Source organism: Onychomys torridus, chromosome 14, assembly GCF_903995425.1.
Source record: "Onychomys torridus chromosome 14, mOncTor1.1, whole genome shotgun sequence".
Lineage (NCBI taxonomy): Eukaryota > Metazoa > Chordata > Mammalia > Rodentia > Cricetidae > Onychomys > Onychomys torridus.
This window is the reverse complement of record NC_050456.1, coordinates 81,673,206-81,687,447: the sequence shown is the minus strand read 5'-3', so window position 1 is coordinate 81,687,447 and position 14,242 is coordinate 81,673,206. Positions and strand designations below refer to the sequence as shown.

The window sequence follows — 14,242 nt, the reverse complement described above, 5'->3', positions numbered from 1 at the left end:
CCCCTCATAGAACTCCATTTCTGGACTGTGGTCTGACATAAATCCACAGGAGAATTGTATACAGAATGTTCTGGGTGAAGGTACCTGCTCACCCTCATGAGTTTAATTCTTTAGACATGCAGTACTCTCTTTCCATACCCATTTTCCAATGCTGATCATTTCTAGTGTTCTTGAGGACTGCCAGAGATCAAAACACACTAGGTCCCAGTACCCACCCAAGCCCAAACATTGTGCCCATTGGTAAGAGACCAATCAATTCATGATTCAAAATGGGGCCTCTGGTTGCTCTAGAGAGTCATCACTTCTAGGTAACTTTGCCCACCCTGTTAAGGAAGTGCTGATGGAGTTTCTGACCAACAAGATGACCATTCTCCACCGGCAGGCAGATCTCCATGAGTTCCAGGCCAGTCTGGTCTACATAGTGAGTTCTAGGATAGCCAGGGCTATGTAGAGAGACACTGTCTCAAAAACTAAGAAAAAACAGAAGGAAAGAAAGGAAAGAAGGGAGGAAAGGAGGGAGGGAGGGAGGAAGGGAGGGAGGAAAGAAGGAAGGAAGGAAGGAAGGAAGGAAGGAAGGAAGGAAGGGAGGAAGGAAGGGAGGAAGGAAATAAGAAAGGAAGAAAGAAATGTAGGAAGGAAAAGAAAATAAATATTTCCTTCCAAAGGGTTAAGACAAGAAAAATTCAATTTTCAAAAGATGCCACTTGGTAAAAATTTCACCTGAACCAGCAATTCCTGCCTGAAATCAAAACATATACTTGTTCATTTCTTCCTAGAAACTGCACCTTTCTGTAGCAGACGATCACATAAGAATGATAGATCAAGCTCTGAGCAGAGTGAGCCACAGGACCCCTTGTGTTGTGGATGAAAGTACAGCTAACTTCCCACAGGTGTGCTTGCCTGATTTCTCACAGCTGAACATCATTCTGCAAAAGTAAGGCATGATGCTTTGCTGGAATGCTTTGGAGTGTGTGGTCATTTTCTTGGGAGATGACCCACTTCTATTTCTAACAGGGAGCAGATACAACAGAGATCCCCTACACCTCTTTCATCTCTTTGATGGACAGTTATTCGTGCTTGAAGACTTCCAGGAGCTCACAAGCATAACATTTGTTTCCTGTCCTTTTATCCCTAGGAACTCCAGCTCAACACAAATCTTGCCACATGTGCTTTCGAGTGACTCAGGTAGGACCCCTTGCTTTTTTTTCATCTGCTCTTGATTACTTTAGCACTTTATGATTTACATGCTCTCCTAATTGCTCAGGTCCACCAGAGCATTACCTACCTCAGAAAGATCATGCTGAATCAATGTCCATCACAACTCTCTGGTGAACACAGTTCACTGTCTAGCCTGGCAAACTGAGAGTCACACACCTCTCTCATGACCGGCCAGACCTTTCACTCATTTCTACCTCATCTTCTCCCTTCTTCCTGTTTAGTTCTCCCCATGGCTGCAAGTTTTTAGATAACAAAAGGGACTGTTGAGCACAATGTATTTTGTGCTCTCCTCCCCATTCTTCCCTCCAGTCATGAGAAGCAGAGAGCCAGTGCTTCAACCATGTGCTGGTGAGTTTCATGTCAACTTGACACAAGCTAGAGTCACTGGAGAGGATGGAGTTTAATTTAAAAAAAAAAATGCCTCAAGAAGATCAGACTGTAGGCAACACTGTAGGTATTTTTTAAATTACTAATTGATGGGGAAGGGCTCCACCCATTGTGGGTGGGGCCACCTCTGGGCATGTGGTCCTGAGATCTACAAAAAAAATCAGGCTGAGCAAGTCATGAGGAGCAAGCCAGTAAGCAGCATTCCTCCATGGCCTCTGTATTAGCTTCTGCCTTCAGGTTCTAGGCCTGCTTGAGTTCCTGTCCTGACTTCTTTTGATGGTTAGCTGTAATATAGAAGTGTATGTTGAATAAACCTTTTCCTCTCCAACTTGTTTTTGGTCATGGTGTTTTATCACAACAATAGTAACCCTAACTAAGACAAATCTCATCTTCATCTTTATCCAATTTACCTACAAAATCAGAAGCTAACATGGAGAATCTGCCCTTGCATGGCTTTCTCTGGTAATTCCTCCCTTACTCAGCAAGCTCTTTCTGTGAAGAAACCTGAACCTCAGTTGCATGGTTATCACCTACACAGATAAGGCAACTTCTGCCACAGTTCCCTTAAAATACCATTGCATATGTGTGGGGGACCAGTCCCCACTTTTATGACCAGGGTACTCTTGAGCAGGGAGAAGTGGGAAATATTTAGATAGAAAGAGATACCTAGACAACAAGAGGAAAGACAGAAACACAGGATAGACTCAGGAGGGCCTGGGTCAAAACCCACCAGCCCAGAACTTGGTTCAAAAGGTCATTTTATAATAATGCCAAAGGGCAAGGCAAAAGACCTCCCCTTGCTAGATACAACCAAGTGTAGATCCTTTCAAATACCTGGTATCCAGGCCCATGGTCCAATCATCCTCTTATGCAGCCCTGCTGGGTAAAGCCACTAGGAAGCCTTGGTGGGCTCCAACACATATGTACTAATTTCAGAGACTGCAATATACTCTCTGGTCCATCAGCAATTTTTTTGGATGTCTCTGCACTCCCTTGGTGGATGACATTCATCAAATAACACATAGAAAAGGAATACCACATTAGGATTGGTCCTGTTGCTAACTTTCAGACAGCTTAGCTTCAGTTACAAGTTTCTTCATAGTAAATACAACAGAGCTGCTCCTCCCAAACTCACCTTTGATGTGTCTTTTTCCTGTCTGGGTGGCAACTGTTGCATTAACTTTTCCTGTGGAAACTTGAACAAATGTCTCCTCATCTCAGACAAGCACCAATCACAAACCAGAGCAATGATTCTATCCAAGCCCAGCTTAGTAATACATTGAGTTTACTAGACTTTCTTACAAGAGCACGGGTGAGGGGTTACCTGTATAATCATGGTTGACCCCAAAAGCTGCATCACCAGAAGGTTCCACCATGGCATTTATGACAGCCTCTCAAAGCTACATATATAAATCCCCCCTTTAGTTCCCCTTTATGATAGGCACACCCAGAAAGCACTTGCAGATGAGGCAGGATTACCTACAACTGGAAGAGGCACAGAAGGAAAGAGTGGCCGGAACTGAGATTGGGGGTCCAATGACCTGCCTTCTGTGGGGGTGGGGTAAGATCAGAAAGTTTGGTCTTGTTGAGGGTGTCCTTCAGATAGTGGCAGTTCCTCTCATTGATGGGGTATGATATCATTTGACAATAGTGAAAAATAGGCAGAGATGGAGGTTTCTGAAGGCAACAGACCCTGAGTGTGATACTTCATGGAAGACACGTGACATTCATTATATGTCTTGAAACCTACAAAACAGTCACAACCTGAAAGAATCAGCATATAAACTGTGGACTTCAGGTAATGACCAATCAATTCTGAACTGTATGTAAACCCAGATGACAGTGAGAGGGCAGGGGCAAGAGGGATATGTTACCTCTGCACCTCCAACCCAGATGGCAATAATAGGGAAGGGCATATACCACCTCTGCACCCACTAACCCATATGGTAATAATGGGAGAGGGGCATATACCACCTCTGTACTCACTAACCCATATGGTAATAATGGGAGAGGGGCATATACCACCTCTGTACTCACTAACCCAGATGGCAATAATAAGGAAGGGCATATATCACCTCTGCACTCACTAACCCAGATGCTAATAATGGGGGAGGGGTGTAACTGTTTGACTGGGAAATCCCCACCATAGGTTCAACCATTTGAACACTTGGTCCCCCATTGTTGGTGATGTCTGGTGAGGCTACAGGACCTTTGTGAGGTGGCACCTTGCTGAAGAAAGTTCATCACTGCATGGAGAGGCTGAAGTTTTATAGCATCACCGCCCCCATCAGTTTATTGTGTGCTGATGAAAATATGACCAGTCAGTTTCCGGCTCCTGCCTCCATCATTTCCCTGGCTGTTGGTATGCGTTCCCACCATGAAGGACTCCACTTTTCTGGAACCACAAGCCAAAATAAGCCCTTCTCATGTGACTAGAACAGACATGTGCCTGTTGGTGTAAGGGTTTCCTTGGCAGGAAATGCCAGTAGAAGCCAAGAAGAAGCCAATAGAAGCCACTACCTCTTCTTTCCAAAAATAAATACAGAACCACCTTTCTACAGGGACACAGCAATTACCACAATCTAAAACTTGAAAGGGAGGTGGGTGGTGCCTCCCATCACATCCCTGTGCAGAAGACAGATAGATCTTAGGGAGTGAATGGTGGGGTGGTACAGCAGCTAATGTGTAATATTTTTAGCATTCCTCTGCCATCCACTACAGAAACTGACCTGGGCAACTTTTCTTCTCTAGAGAGGATCAATAGGAGATATCTGCTTCTCTATGATGTGGACATCAGTCTAGCTGCATGGGCCTGCAATCAGAGACCTGTCTCTGTGGAGCATCTCCATTATCTCATCTCATGGGCCTTAATCACTTTTCTTTCCCTTGGAATATCATTTTGGGACACTGGCATGCTATTGGGTCCCAGTGACCAGGAAGTGGCTGCTACTGCATGCACAGTGAGAACAAGCTTGGGTGATATAGGGCGTCAGTGGAGATGGAGTCCCCACTGAGGATTAAGAGAGTGTGTGACAAGCAGTGGATGAAGGAACAGAGACAGGTGAGCCATTTGGAGAAACAGAAAGAAAGAAGTGCTTTACTTCATTTCCACTGGTCTAATGACTCATCTATGAGTTAACCCAGACTAGTTCTTGAACACTCCAGTACCTCTAACAAGCCAATACACCTGTGGGTTTCTAAAAGGAGAGTGTTTCCAAATCTTACTGACACAGACTTTTCAGAGGAAGAGCCCAGGGAACACATATGAGCATTGGGAGAATACTTTGGTTTCCCCAGGGGAGAAATGTGACTCCCAGAAAGCATTATGGTCCCAAAGAAAGTTCTGTGACCACAATGAGAGCACTGTAGTCTCCAGAAGTGTATGGCCTTGAGGAGGACATGCCTTTGTCCCAGCATCCAGGGTCAGAGTCCCTCATGCCCTTGTTCCCTGGCTTGATGGGTAACTCTGGTTCTTGGGACATGGCACCTCTCACCCAGGGCTAGATGAAACATGACTTTATCTTAGTAACAGGTTGTTAAACACTGGCCTTCATGATATGGCTCCCTTCAATTTAAAAATTATGCACATATATAATAAAATCACAATGAGATGTGTATGTTACAGCTATAAAATATTATTATTATAAATTTAAAACTTATCTTCTGAGGAACCTAGAAACTAGTATGATGACAGGAATGTCCTGAAACAACACTGTAGAAGCACTGGAATCAAGTCCAGGCTGACGTGAGTGACTGGCCTCACCACTATAATCAGCCAAAGTAGCCTCAATGTACCTTACTCTGGGTCACTGGAATATCTGTAATTTCTGCACAGGCACAACAGTCCAGGGCTCCTAACCTGAGTCCACACACCCCATGCAAAGCCTTCTCTAGAGCATGCAATTCAGACCTCACCTGGACACCAGAAGCCCAGCTCCCATCATCCATGCCGAGATCAAGGCAGGAGTGGCCCCTCTGCCTACCTGTACGGGAGAGCTTCTGTAAGGTGACCCTCAGGTGCAGCAAGGTTCCTGGTGACACCTCATATCGGTATGTGTCCATTGCTGGAACCTTCTGGCATCTTCCAAACACACCATCTGTGGGAATAGGAAGGCAAAGAGAGAGTTTGGCATTCCATCTACTGAGGACAGGAATGGCTCCGTGCAAGGTTCCATTTGCTGATGAGGTGAGATAGAGCACAGCTTCAGACGGCACCTGAGAACACAGGAACTCAGAGGCACTCAGAAAGGGGCACTGTAGAAAACACAGATGGGAAGATGGTGGTACTGCCACAGTGGATTACATAATTATGATTCTCCTGCTTTCGTGGACCTTCCCCTACATGTCACACTTTGTAATCTGCATGCTGTTTGAAGCCTGAGGATGGAACTTGGGCCTCATGCATGCTAGGCAAACATTCTCCCACTGAGCTCTCTTCTCAGCCCTGGAAATTCACATTTTTCAGGTGGAACTTGCTTCTGACAATTGACTGCAAAGTGGCAGTCATGTCTGGGGTTGTCCACATGGAGTGCAGGACACCCTGGAAATGGAACCCTTAATTGGCAGAGGCCAGAAGGACTAGTTGAAAGATGCTCCTGCATGAGCAGTGGCTGTGCCTCCCCAGTGACGCAGTAAGGGGCAGAAAGAGATGCCAGCAGGGTTAGGATCTCATTGAGCACTGCTATGTTTGGTTCTCTGCTTTTGTCTGTAATGACAGACCGCTGTCACCTCTTCAAGCCACACTTTCTAATTAATCTGGACCTCAATTAGTCTTTCTTAAGAAATAGTCCAGTTTGAGATGCACTTTTGGGGTGGGGTGTCACACATCATAATTACCTTCTTTGGCTCACATAAAGGACTGATTCAGGAACTAGTGCTTGCCACATAGGGTGGCCATCTGCAGACCCATAGTTGTGGGCGGGAAAGATTTCTCTTTTGTTCACAACGTCTCTTCTCAAGTGTAGCTAAAGAAAGCCATTCAACTGCAACAAGTTTAATTAGGAGAAACACATTTGCCCAGTACCATCCTGATGCAAAACCTATCGGTTCATTGTAACACGAATCTTTAGATGGTCTTATTAATAAAAAAAACTCAGTGCCAGTTATTGAGATAAATTCTGAAAGAACAGAGACAGAACAAGCCACAGCCAACTTCACCTCGCCACCTCCTCAGCTGATCTTGTTTCCTCAAAGTGGAAGCCTCTGAGTCCTCACTCAAATGGATCTCAGCTGATCTGCTGCTAAAAGCCTAAAAGCTTAAAAGCCTCTAGTTTCCTTTCCTCGTGCCATATACACCTTTCTGCTTCCTGCCATCACTTCCTGGGATTAAAGGTGTGTGTCTTTCCCAAGCAAGACATGAAATCTCAAGTGCTAAGAACAAAGGTATGTGTCACCATGCCTGGCTGTTTCCAGTCTGGCCTTGAACTCACAGAGATCCAGATGGATCTCTGCCTCTGGAATGCTAGGACTAAAGGTGTGTGCTACCACTGCCTAAACCTATGTTTAATATAGTGGCTGTTCTGTTCTCTGACCCCCAGATAAGTTTATTGGGATGCAAAATATATCAACCACAGTTCCTTTTAGACAGAGCCCTGTGACTGACAGAGCTGTTCCAATGTCACATATCTGCTTACCATGGACAGAGCCCTGTGACTGGTAGAAAAAAGCTTAAATACAGCAAGCATCTTGAGGTATTGAAGTGCCTTTGTCAACCTAGAAAATACAGAGGACAAAGTGTCCTGCTGTACAGAGAAGGTCATAGGCCCAGAATTGAAGCAAAACCTACAGCCCTTTTCCTCCACATCAGCTCTGCCACACTGCCCTCCACACTACACCACACTGCCCTCCACACTGCACCACACTGCCCTCCACACTGCACCACACTGCCCTCCACACTGCTCCACACTGCTCCACACTACACTGCACTGCCCTCCACACTACACTGCACTGCCCTCCACACGGCACCGCACTGCCCTCCACACTGCACTGGCCTCCACACTGCACCACACTGCCCTCCACACTGCACTGCACTGCCCTCCACACTACACTGCACTGCCCTCCACACTACACCGCACTGCCCTCCACACGGCACCGCACTGCCCTCCACACGGCACTGCACTGCCCTCCACACTGCACCACACTGCCCTCCACACTGCACCACACTGCCCTCCACACTGCCCTCCACACTACACCACACTGCCCTCCACACGATACCACACTGCCCTCCACACAATACTGCACTGCCCTCCACACTGCACCGCACTGCCCTCCACACTACACCGCACTGCCCTCCACACGATACCGCACTGCCCTCCACACGACACACACTGCCCTCCATACTACACCGCACTGCCCTCCACACGACACACACTGCCCTCCACACTACACCACACTGCCCTCCACACTGCACCACACTGCACTGTACTGCCCTCCACACTACACTGCACTGCCCTCCACACTGCAACGCACTGCCCTCCACACGACACACACTGCCCTCCACACTACACCACACTGCCCTCCACACTGCACCACACTGCACTGTACTGCCCTCCACACTACACCACACTGCCCTCCACACTGCACCACACTGCACTGTACTGCCCTCCACACTACACTGCACTGCCCTCCACACTGCAACGCACTGCCCTCCACACTGCACCGCACTGCACTGTACTGCCCTCCACACTATACCGCACTGCCCTCCACACTGCAACGCACTGCCCTCCACACGACACCACACTGTCATTACCACACTGCCCTTCAATGATTGCTCTGGCATGATGCCCCTCTACAGCTCCCATCCACAGTCAGTAGCCATAGTCCCAGGAGAGTTGACCCAAGCTGCTGTAGACAGTGGCAACAACAATCACTGACCACACCATTAGGGTGATGCTCTGGAATTCAGCTTGGGATGACCCCAGCTTCTCTAGACTCCAGTAGGACCTACCCACCATGAGAAACAGAAAACAGACTCCCACTGTCCACAAGTCAGAGTGGATGGTGCTGGAGACAGAGACAGGGAAGGGAGCTACCACCAGCTGACATCAGTGTAGCGCAAGTGAAAAGTCTGCTTAGAGACACTGTTACTAATAGTAATCTAGAGGTGAAAGGTCAGTTTCTCCCACTTGAAAGGAAGAAATGAATTCTTTTCCTGGCGTTTTGAAGAGAATAAAAATGAGATTTATTTTACACATTTGCTTGTTGTAACAAGATCCTAGAGTACAGACCCCCAAAGGTGAAAGTCACTTTTACTCCTAATGTTACTGCCCCCTAAATGCTCACACAGACCTGTGCAGGGCCCTGAGGATCTGTCCAGCTTCTTATCTGTCACTCTCTGTACATAGCCTCTGTCTCCACACTGCACACATGCATACATACGTGTACAAGGCATGAAGCTTCACTTGTTTCTGTGTGCAGCATTCATACACACTCATACACACACACACACACACACACACACACACACACACATACACCACAAACTCAGACTCTATTCATTCATATACAAGCATTCACACATATGTGCATCCACACACATGCACAGTACTCCTCCAGCTATTGCTTTTTCTCATGACTCCCTGAGTTCCAAGGAGGCAAGGCCATGGCTCTGGCTCTCTTCCTCTTCTACGGCATCTGTTGAGATGCCTCCTACTCAGGTGGATTAAAGAGATCAGCAATCGCCTAACTACCATTTTCCCTTTCATAAGGGAAATGTCTTACTCCTTTAGCAGAAAGCTCAGGGCTTGCTGAGGAGAGAAACAGAGGATAGGAACAGACAGCGTGTGGCTTGTGTTCTCTCTATGGTTAAACCCATTTTCCAACTCTGCTTAAGCTCAGAGAACTTGTTTGTTTACCCCAACCACTTCCATTCCCAACTTCTTTCACAAAGAAGACACACATGGGGACATCAAGGGTTTCTGTTGATGTTAATCTTCCACTTTCAGTGGCTGCCTGCTCTCAGAGAACAGCTCAGAAACATCAACTCAAACTTCCAAGAAGTAGGCAAACAAGCTGGCCTAGGTTCCCCCATCTCTACACAGAATGCCTGAGGTCTGAGTAGAGGGACTTCCTAAGAGACACACACACACAGGCCTCACTGTGCATCTGATGAGAGTATGGTCACACATTATCTAATACGGAGAGCCCTGGAGAAATCATCAGGGTTGGGTCCTCTTCCTGCCTCTGTATGAATGATGGCTCAGCCCTGTCCCTGGGCTTAAGGAGGTTTATGTTATGAGATGGCTCTATTTTTCACCTGTATGCATTATGATAGCCAAGAGTTCCAAGAGCTAAATGTGTCCCACACTTCTACAGTAATTTCATCTCCATTTCCCCTCTTACCAATACCTTTGCCTACTTTATCTCTCAGCTCTTCTGGAAGACCTACAGATTTGGAAATTAATACCACATCTTCTTCTGGTGGTTCTGGATTTCAAAGCAGGGGGAGCAACTTGGCTGAATCCTCATGGCAAGTGCATAATTCTGTCTGATTTTTGGTAAGGCTATTAAGGTAAGTGGGATGCACAAAGAATCATTTGATCTTGGAACTATACTCTTGATTCTTAAGGGGAAGGAGGCAGGAAAAGGGTCACAGTGACAGTCTTTGCAAAGATGTCACTGGAGACTGTGCTGATGTTATTATGCAAAAGTCAAGAACCTTGCAAAAACATAAACAGAATTCCTGCATTGCACAAGTGACATTCACCAGGGCTGGGGAAGGGACCCTACTTGTTTCTTTCCATGGTCCAAAGTAATGGCCTATGGTGTTCATTCATGCTTGAGAAATACTGTACCCAGTAAAACACTGTATGGACTTGCTCAGGAGAAGCCAGTGGCTGTATCTGAACATTACCCCAGAGTGTGATGGAAATCCACAATGCCCAGCTCATTCAGAGAGCTAATCCAGCACCAAAACACAGCAGCAAAATACACTTTACTGGGAAACCTTGTCCCTAGACTCAGACCCAGGAACTAACCCAGCCATCTGCAGAGAGTCCAGCAGGTGCATTTTAAAAACTAGTCCATCATTCACCATCTACATCCAAATGTCACTCAAGTTGCCAGCGAGGAAGAGCAACAACAGCGACCCCTCGTGGTCACATGTCCAAAGGCCAGATTTCTAATCCAGACAGATGTTAGTGGCGCTACAGCTCTTACTGGGGGTAAAGATGCCCATACTGGCCAGGATGCTCCAAGGTCCAGCAAGAAGCCTAGGAGGATTCTATCCTCTTGTCAGGAGATATAGACACTACTCAGAGCAGTAGATGAAGCAGCATGCATGTGATCAGTGTGAACAAACATGCTCACATACACCCATACAATGCATGTATACATCACTCATAGTCAAGCACAGAAATACACACTTCTATTTTTACACACCCACAGGGTCAGTGACCTAGAGAGGAACCCCCACTGGGTCAGTGATTAGGACAAGAACACATCTGCAGGGTCAGTGTGACCAAGACAGAGCCCACTTCCAGTGTTAGAGCAGGACAGAGACTCTCACAACTCAGGACCATTCGTGCACCCACCCAGAGGTCAATGACCAGGAAAGGGACCTTTCTGCAGAGCCATGACCTGATAAAGACCACACCCACTGGGTAAGTAGCAGTACAGGGACTCAGCTTCAGGGTCACTGCTCAGGAATGACACCCATTTTCAGGGTAGGTGACAAGGACAGGGACTGTTGTCTAAGAGTCCCCTCTGAGATTGAAACATTCCATTTGGAGGGGAATCAGGAAGGTAAACAACTTAAAATAGCTCTAGGAAGTCCCTGAAACAGAAAGTCCCTGAAACTGACCACATTTACTGGGGCCCCCTCTGCCAGAGTAAACAATAAAATTTGTCCCTCTGAGAAGAACAGAGCTGGGCTTCAGAGAAGACTCTGAGTCCTAGATGGGCTAGCCACAGAGAACAGTAAGACAGCACCTGTCAACTCACTGGTATGACTAGTTCTGTCTGGGACACATACCTGTGTCACAGCAGGATGTGGGTGAGGACATGTGGAGGTGTGTGCAATTGTGCAGTGGCTGGCTGACCCTTTCTGTAAGTAGTGGGGTGTCTACCCCTCTATGGCCCAGGGTGGGCGAGGAATGGCAGCAATTAGCATGTATGAGCAGTCCCTTTCTGGAGGTAAGGACACATGATATGCTAAGAATGGTGAAGATGAGGAGGAGAGCAGAGCTCAGGGACCTCCATCCCAGTCACCTGCTATGGAATTATTTCACTTGTAGTCATTCATGAAGTCCCCATGCATTACCACAGCACTGTCACAACATGTACCAGGTCAGATGTGCCCCATAGTCCTGTGTTGAATCCTGACCCTAAAGTGAGGCCACTGGTGGCTAGGCCTTTGGAAGGGGATTAGTCAGACATGATGGTAGAATTTTATAGTCAGATTGGTGTCTTCTGAAAGGTACAAGCAATACTCCATCCCTCTGCATGTGAGGACACAGAAATCCCTCCACATACAGAGCCTGCTGCTGCCCTGACCTTGGACCTCCAGCCTCCAGGGCATGAGAAATGAATTTCTGCTGTTCCTTGGCCACCAAGGCTGGTGTGTGTGTGTGTGTGTGTGTGTGTGTGTGTGTGTGTGTGTGTGTGTGTGTTGCTTGCTTCCTTTGCAGCCTGGAAGGACTAAGGTTCTGTGTGTGTCCTATAACCCATCTTACCCATGTGGAAACCAGGGCACAGTGAGACTTGAGATCTCTCCTGTTTCACAGACATTGTACTGTTTGTTTAAGAGCTGTGCTGTCCAGGGACACCATCGCCTTAAACATCTGCTTTCTTTCTCTTCATAACTTGTTTCCCAGTATTTGGCCTAGAAAATAGGGTCACTACAATGACCCATTAAATAAGGTAGAGGCATGTCTTCTTCTGAAACTAATGAAATGCGTGTGTGTGTGTGTGTGTGTGTGTGTGTGTGTGTGTGTGTGTGTATGCATTGACCTTAACTCACTTAATCTGAGCTATCCCTAATTGATACAACTTCCCACAACCCCCACCCCCGAGTCCACCAGTGAGAACCATGGTGCCCAAAGAGGTCAAGTGACTGGCTTTCAGTCACTCATCACATGGCAGGCAGGCTGTTGGCACCTCAGTCCATTTGCCTCAGTCATATCAGAGTAACTGGAAGCAGGAACCTAGTGAGGAGGAAGCTGGGAAACGGGTCTGTTGTTCCAAACCCTAGAAAGCTCAGGAGTGCTCACTCATGGTCACTTGGCCTTAGCGGAGGGACAACAAACTGCCTGGGCATGGAGGAAAAGAGCAAGTGCTGGGGAGAGGGGTGTCAATGCAGGGCATGTATGTCTAGTTTCAAGCCATGCCTGCCGATATTCTAGGTAAAGTCGAGATAAGCAGATTTTTTAGGGTAATAATTAGAAGGCATTTCAGAACAACTGGGCCCCCTCCCACACTGCTCCCAGGCAGCCATGTCTTCCTTCAGAGATGGAGCAACACTGCCTGGCATGGGCCCCACAGAGTGTGGCTTCCAGCCTACCTTTGTCACAACCCTGAGGCATTTTTCAGTTTCCTATATCCACTGGAGTAATGGATGATCAAGTTGGTTCAGCAGAGGTGCAGCCAGGTTTTCTTACAAACCGCATAATAGGTCCTTCAACCAACAGGTTCTGTGGAGCTTCCTGACTGCATCCCAAGCCCAGCTCCCACTTCTCTGGATGACAGTAAAGAGCTAGCAGGGCACAGTAAGGAAGATAAACAGGAAAGGAAGCCATGGCGCAGCCCTGACAATACAGGCAGAGGTCAACTCACAGGCAGCCCACAGACCTACACATGGCACTCAGAATGTAACCAAGCTACCATTCACTGCTGCAGCATCATTATACCATCTAAGATCCAACCCCAAACTCAAAAGCCAGTTTCATAAACTAACTCTCTCTCTCTCTCTCTCTCTCTCTCTCTCTCTCTCTCTCTCTCTCTCTCTCACACACACACACACACACACACACACACACACACACACACACAGATGGAAAGAGACATCTTGGCATTTTTAGTAGAGGACATGCATCCTCACAACTGGGACATAAGACACCATACATAAAGAGGGTCACTCTAAGCAAATGGACTGTAGAAGCTGATCATCATTGTTGATAAAATTTTCTCTAGATGCTAAAATAACCAAGGAGTTGAGGTATAGCTTAGTGTCAAAGCACTGGCCTAGCATTGGCCAAAGCACAAAACCCTGAATTCTATCCATCTCCAACACTGCAAAAATAAGGAAAATAATAATAATTGTGTTAAATGCAGTGATGGGTATATCACAGATGGAACACCTCTCTGAACAAAGAGCAGCTAGCCCAATTCTCCACATATGCATCTGCCAAGGATGGCACTGAGGACCTGTGTAGCAACATTAGCAAAGACAAACACAGTTTCTCTCTATAAGGAACTCAGGTTTCAGATACCTGAGCAAGTGTATCTCACTGCAATATAGAGCAAAGTATAAAAATGAACTAAAGAAAGCAGGAGCAATTTCTAACAAACACATTTTTTTCTTGGAATTTTCAATGGGGAAATTAAGGAAAAACTGAGTCAGCCAAGGAACACAACTGTGAGTCAGCCCAACCACATCATGGTCACCATGGAAACCATGGACCAACCCAGCCTCATTGGCATC

General features: G+C 46.8%; 1 protein-coding gene across 1 annotated transcript in view; it reads right to left on the bottom strand.

Moving 5' to 3' along the window:
• The window catches only part of Ptprn2 (protein tyrosine phosphatase receptor type N2), a 723,577-nt gene that overhangs the window by 523,022 nt on the left and 186,313 nt on the right, over nucleotides 1-14,242 (bottom strand). Inside the window, exon 3 of the mRNA XM_036205661.1 lies at nucleotides 5,589-5,702. Within this exon, the coding sequence (XP_036061554.1) occupies nucleotides 5,589-5,702 (114 nt within the window). The remainder of the gene's footprint in view (nucleotides 1-5,588; nucleotides 5,703-14,242) is intronic.